The 6,940-nt window shown below is 45.1% G+C and overlaps 1 protein-coding gene across 3 annotated transcripts in view; it reads left to right on the plus strand.

Annotated features, from left to right (window-relative positions):
- LOC149345312 (tRNA (uracil-5-)-methyltransferase homolog B-like) overlaps positions 1-6,940 on the plus strand; it is an 82,782-nt gene extending 75,842 nt beyond the window's left edge. For all 3 annotated transcript variants that reach the window (XM_089546574.1, XM_089546572.1, XM_089546573.1), the window contains 3 exons: positions 497-613; positions 4,647-4,746; positions 6,778-6,940. In XM_089546574.1, coding sequence (XP_089402700.1) covers positions 497-613; positions 4,647-4,746; positions 6,778-6,904 — 344 coding nt within the window. In that variant the 3' untranslated portion in view covers positions 6,905-6,940. The remainder of the gene's footprint in view (positions 1-496; positions 614-4,646; positions 4,747-6,777) is intronic.

The raw sequence follows: 6,940 nt of genomic DNA on the forward strand, positions 1-6,940 counted from the left end.
GAATGAACACCTGCTTTCGCATGTCTACTCGGCTTAACTACGTTAAACCCCTATCTTTTTGTCAATAAAGTCTATAGATGTTATTTAGAGAAATCCTGTAGACTGGTCTCTACGCACTGCAAATTCCGAGTCTGATTTGTGACCATACATTTTAATAGACTTTTTTTTTGCAGGCAGTCGAAATACTGCAACCAGAAAAAGGAAATATTATAAGAAGCCTAGAGGTCTTTTTTATAAGGGAATCAATAAAGTGAACTGTGGGAGGGCAGTCTCGCTTCTTTTTGGGGAAGGTTTGTTTTGTCAGAGCAGCCGTTAAATTTCACTACGGTGACCGCTAAGAGTGGTGTGGCTAGCATGCTGTGAGCAGTGATAGCAGTTGTTTTTTATGATGCATGGTGAAGCCCCACTGGGTGTAGGGAAAAGGAGACAGCGTGTCCACTCGGGTGCGAATATCATCACGCTCAACAGCTGACTGTTTCCGCTGCTTGTGTTGCAGGCATCGGCAACGCGAAGTACCAGGTGGGCCGCGCAGAGCTGCTGCTTCCAGAGTTGCGCAACCAGCTGTTTGCCGAGGACCTGTGCGCCGTGGTGAACCCGGGTCGTGCAGGACTCAGTGAGTGGCTGCCTTTTGCTTCACGTGAGGCCAGTGGGGAACGGAGAAAGGCATGTTTGGAAGCGCACCGTGTTTTCCTTGTCCACTGCAAGGGGCGTTGTTGCTGCGGCTCGCACCAAACAGTGGGCGCAAAAAAGAGCTGCTGAGTGTGTCATCATGCAGGAAGGAGTATTGCCACGTATCATTGCAGTGTGTGTTCGTTAACGCTCAAGGCAGCAGGAAAGGGTCGTTATCACTTTTGTTCGTGGCGCGAGAAGCGACCAGACTAATCTCGATTGTTCGCAGCCATGAAAGGCTGCATCTAGGTTTTTCCAGATTACCGTAGATGATCTTGACCTGTTATCTGGAAGTTTCCTTGCCGGCTTTAAATTCAGCGATGCCGCGAGCGGCGACATTCGTAGTTCGACGATTGACGAGCACGCTTGTTGCTTACGCCGCCACCGAGTGAGTCAGTTCTTTTGCGGGCGCAAGTCAGCCCAAATAAAGAGCTTCGTTTGCAAGTATTTCTGGTGTCTTCCTGACCGCTGGACTGCCGTCACTACAACGTGACAGTATTGCAGGCCCGCAACAGGGGTAGAGGTGAGTTGATGTACTAGAACTTTATCCAGTGAGGCTAGCCTTATTTGCAGGCCTTAAATGGGGTGTTAAAGGGCTTATAGTAAGGTTAGTGGGGACTAGAGATGTAAAATTTCATGAAATTTTGAAAATTTTGTAAAACGTGACAAAAACAGATTTATTTGCAACAGCACAATGATAAATAATAATGCTCCGAAGTTCAGTCGAATATGCAGTTATTTATTTATTTAACAATACTGTCAACCCTCGTGTGAGGGTCCTTACAGAGAGGGTATAAAATTTCATAGAAAAACAGCACTATTCACAAGCATTGAATACCTCAGCATGAAACGGTACATCATTCAGTCAAGCATCAAATGGCACTTTGAAGCAGGTGGTTATCCAGAGATCGTTCGAATTCATGCACATCACTCCACATTTCAACTGCATGAGGGAAGAAGGAATGTTTGAAAGTTTCACTACGGGCGTTGTAAGGCTGAATTATCCGACCATCGTTTGCCTGGTGCTTGTATGTATGTTTCCTTCTGAATATTTATCTGTCCTTGCAGCATCTGGAACAATAGCCTCAGCCGATTTTTTTGTCGTCATGTTTCTAATAAATCCAGGTTACAGGAAGAGAGCATATCCGCAACTGAGTCTGTCCTTCGATATCGGCAGCAAATAAAGCATACTGCGTACCTCTGAACTCTTTCTAATTGTTTCTTTAAATAATTCTGTTTAGGACTCCATACTACTGACGCATACTCAAGGACTGGCCTCACAAAAGCTTTATACGCAATTAGTCTTACATCCCGTGTAGCATGCTCCAATTTTTTTTCTCAAAAAACATAACCTCTGGTATGCTTTAGAACAAACCTCTTCTATATGTGTGCCCCAATTTAAGTTTTGTGTTATTGTCATTCCTAGATACTTAAACTGAGTTACATTTACCAAACATTTGTCACCAATGACATATGGGAACAAAAGAACAGACTTCTTCGTTGTAATGTGCGTGTATGTTGATTTCGAATAATTTATTTCCATGTTCCATTTTTTGCACCATTCGCTTAAAGCCTGTAAAGAGTTGTTAATTCTAAGCTGGTCGTCCTTGTTTCTAACTGTAGAATAAATTAAACAGTCATCTGCGAATAGCTTTAGTCGTACATTTGGTTCCAGAACAGCAGAGATATCATTAATATAGACTAAAAATAACAATGGTCCCAGAACAGAACCCTGCGGAACTCCTGAAAGCACTGCTAGTGGGCCGGACACATGACCATCCACTTTGACCACTTGGTTACGATTTGTTAAATAAGCTTTAATCCATTTCACAATATTCAAATTAATTCCAGCTCTTTCCAGTTTAAAAACTAATTTATTGTGCAGCACTTTATCAAAAGCTTTGGCAAAGTCTACAGCAATTACGTCAATCTGCTGCTTCCCATCAATCGTCATTGCAAAATCATGAATTGTCTCTACAAGTTGTGTAGTGGTGGAAAGGCCTGCTCTGAATCCGTGTTGGTGAGGGTAAAGTAAACCGCTTGTTTCTAGGTGATGAAAGATGCCATATTGTGGTACGAACTTCTTGTTCTATTGCACCGAGAAGATAAACAATGATTTGCACTTCAGGCGAATATGGAGATATAGATATCATATTTGTGGAACGAACTTCTTGTTCTTCTGCACCGAGAAAGAGAACATGAAAACTGATCTGTAAGTCACTTCATATCGGACTATGAGTCACTTTCGCTGGATGCGGGACTACGCGCAGCAGCATGGTTTGAAGCTGTGTCCACAGCTAGGTTCGACTGCACATACACTATCTTTCAAACGCGTTCCCCTGAAAGCCTGTTGCGAATCCTTGTATGGATGTTTCCGAAACATGATCAGTTTCGTTCACAGCTGGCGGATGATGGTGGTATCTGCAGCAGTCGGCAAGCCAGACGAGTTAGCGGCTGGTTGGTGCAAAGGCCTTGCCACCAGGTAGATGGGGTCACGTGCTTCACTGAAGACCCCTGTCCTGGACCAAATTCCTGGGGATGTCCTGTACTCTGCTATGTTGAAAATCAAGAAACTAGGCTTGTATTTGGCTAAAACCGCTTATGTGCACAGGAGGCTATGTTATCTATGCCGTGTGTGTAGCGCTGTAGAATTTGCAGCCATTTTGTTCTACTTCAGCCGTGAGTTCAAGTATTAGTGTGTTTTTAAGTCAAGCCTGGATCTTATATGTGACCTGGCCTTCAAACTGCGTACTCGCAGCACGAACGTTTTAAAAGCACTACCTGGCACCGGCGATGTCGACTTCTCTCTAATTATTCAACGATGCGCGCTGTAATGGTTTTCAAAGCAAAAACAAAAACCTAAACTAAAAGCAAGCAATCATAAAACTTGAAATTGCATTGTGAAATTTTAGATGTTTCTTTCCATTTTTTTTTGTCCTTTGAAAAAAAAAAACGAAAAAAACAGTTTTTTTTTTCCAAAATTGCAGTGTTTTTTGTAGGCACTCACGTCTCTAGTGGGGACTGGTGAGGCTTATGGCGAGTGAAATCTCATTAAGACCTCATAAATCGAATTCTAAATCGAACTAAACTCCATGTGGTGGCGTATTGGCCTTGTTAGGTGTGACATATACCTAGTGAATAAAACTCGAAAACGCTGACATGTTGAAAGGAGACAAGCACGAGCACTTTTTATCCAAGTGTATTTCATGTCATGATGTATAGGCAGTCCGAGGCAGGATAAGGTATCAGCGACGCATGCGTGAACATTTCACGCTTCACGCAAAAGGTTGCTGAATTGTAGTGAATCTTAGATCCGCATCTATATTGCTATCAGACAGGGAGCTGGCCTTTCTGTATATACTTTTTGCCTCACGGGCAGCCCTTCTCTGCCTGTGAAGGAGCTCAAAATAAAATGTTGCTGGAAGTCAAACACTGGTGCTGGTCTCACGTCTACATCCTTGGTCAACTCTTTTTTTTTTTTTTTTTTGAGCATGAAATGCTTGAACCTGAAACCAAGACAATGCCAAACTTATTCTGAATGGAAGGCAACCGAATAAAAAAAAGAAAACTTACCATACTTTTAACGCCAAATGGGATTCAAACCAGCGCTGGCACTAATGGAACAGCTTCGTTATCCGATGGCTTGGGCCGCTCGGCAGTCTCTGCAGAGGTTTGGTTGGGCGTTCAGGACTTTTGTTTGCTCTGAACAGGACTGGCATAGATGGACGGCTGTCCCAGGTACTGGGACTAATTTTTTATTCTGCGGAACTAGCCTCGTGTCTGCGCTCGTGTGGGTGTCACCGAGTAGTTACTACCTAGAATGAAACCTACTTCACCGTGGAGGATTCCTCTAAACATACTGGGCTCAGAAAATGAGAGACATTGCTGTCGGAGCGAGTACTCAATCTTCACAGTCTCTCTGTTTTCCGTGGATGTGCACATGTTGTGTGGTGCAAGAGATGGTTTTGCTTGGCCAGGTGCTCGTGCTATCCGGGCGTTGCGAGAGTACAGCCACATAAAGCGCCTGGTGTACATCTCCTGCCTGCCTGAAGGAGCAGCCATGGACAACTTTGTCGAGTGAGTTCCGAATTGGCCTCGTTACAACTGCAGTGCGGGCAACGTCATGTTGGTGCTCCTCATAGCCTGAGTCGCTTTGGGAAGCTAAACCCCCATAGACCATAAATAAACATCATGTTGGTTGTTTCTTCCATCTGGGCAGAGGCTGACTGCGAGGGGTCTTTTAAGAGACTGGAGAAGTCGTGGCTCCGCAGTTTTCGAACACGGCCCCCCTTTCACCGCTACCCTGCTACAGGGTCATTGTGAATATTTGTGACTATGTAAGTACAGGAAACGTAGCATGTACCAAAGCAGTCTAGTATTTCCCAGGCAGCTTCTGACATTACTCTCTTAGGAAACGGTCCACAATTAAAGCACTGCTGCAGCCATTACATTTAGCACACCAGCAACAGGGGCAGCTATCCAGTTTAGAGTGCACTGTGTACCGGTATTGCACGAAACGTAAGGTAAGCTGAGCACCAGTCCAAGGGAAAACTTGTGCCCATTGCAAAACTGGGGGGGTACCCGGCAGCAGTGCAGGTTGAACCTCCCACCTCCATGCGAGGCAGGTACTCAAATCAGAGGGGGTTACGCGATGTTTGGTGGCACCCGTTTGGGGACGTTTTTTCCTACTTCCAAATTGGGGGATGTTGTTTTCCGGGAGTATTTTGCCGGAACCTGTGGGACACGTGTCCCACTTGCTTCAAGTGCTGGCAAACGGCAAACAATGCGTCTAAGTACCATATTATTGTGTGTGGAATACTACTGAACTACCATACAAGCCATTCCGTTCGTTCGTACTGAATGAAAACTGGACCTAGTGAACCTAATTTTAACACTGTCGCATTAAAATTAGGTGTGCCGGAACCTGTGGGACACATGTGTCCCACTTGCTTCAAGCGCCGGCAAATGGAAAACGATGCGTCTAAGTACCATATTATTGTGTGTGGAATACTACTGAACTACCATACAAGCCATTCCGTTGGTTCGTACTGAATGAAAACTGGACCTAGTGAACCTAATTTTAACACTGTCGCATTAAAATTAGGTGTCTATAGTCATTTAAGCTCCGCCTTAAGATTATGACGTGATAGCATTAGTGGGTTAATGCCGATATATGCAGATTGGTCTTCAGACATAATGATTTTTAGCGCAATGGGGACACAACACAACAGCAGATTGGTCACTGTCTATTTTACATTCATAGATCCCTGGGGTTCCTCATACCACTCCTGGCACAGTGGTGCACCAGTTAAGTGATGCGCCACTGCCCTGTGATGGTGGTTACTGCCACCAATGGGGCTGCTCTTCCTGAGCAACCTCTCACGACCAGTCATTAACTGCCGCCTGCCACGGTGGTCAGTTCGCACACAGTCCGGTGGGAAGATTGTGATGAAGCTACGAGGTCACATGACCAAGGTACCTACCTAGGTTGCCAGAATGGCCGGCTGCGGGCTTCGAACGGTTGCCAACGCTGCTGGACAATTTTTTCCTACATGGGGGTACACCAGTGAAATCGATCCCATGACCTCCAAATTTCGCAGTCGTCATTCGTGACGTGGCTTAATTTCAGCATAAAAATGAGTGAGCCGTTTTTGGAACGAGAGGCTCCGGATACTGAGAAGACGTCTTGTTGGCATCACTGTTTTTTGTGCTTCCCACACTAACAACTTCCTCCTCCAAGGCTCTTGTGCGTTTATTTAGAGTGAATGTTTCGGCAGTATACGGAGTCAGGCAGGTCTTGTACGAACGCGAAAGTGCTGCACAGTAAGTGGTACTGTGCATTATGAAGTAATTGTAATGAATGGGAAAATAAAAGATACATCTATTTTAATAAACATTCTTGTAGTGTGGCTTTCATTTTGGTATATCTTCTAAATAATGACCACAAAAAGAAGGGCTCCACATTATCCACCCATCCATAATATGGCTGGATATTGCAGTAACATTTGCAGGCGATATCAAGAAAATTATGTTCTATTATATAGACCGTAAAATTATTGCCATTCAGATGGACTGCCAGAAATGCGCCCCGTTGTTGTCGGTGTGCAGGCTCTGCGACAGCCGGGCCCGGGCTCGCAAGGTGGGGCCCCCTTTCCGCCTGCTGCTCGCCTGCCCTGTGGACATGTTCCCACAGACGCGCCACTGCGAACTCGTCCTGCTCTTCGGACGCTCCTAGCACCAGCCGACGAAATAAATCACTTTCAACACCCTT

The sequence above is a fragment of the Amblyomma mixtum genome, chromosome 5 (assembly GCF_055824585.1).
Source record: "Amblyomma mixtum isolate Tamu chromosome 5, ASM5582458v1, whole genome shotgun sequence".
NCBI classification, from domain to species: Eukaryota; Metazoa; Arthropoda; class Arachnida; order Ixodida; family Ixodidae; genus Amblyomma; species Amblyomma mixtum.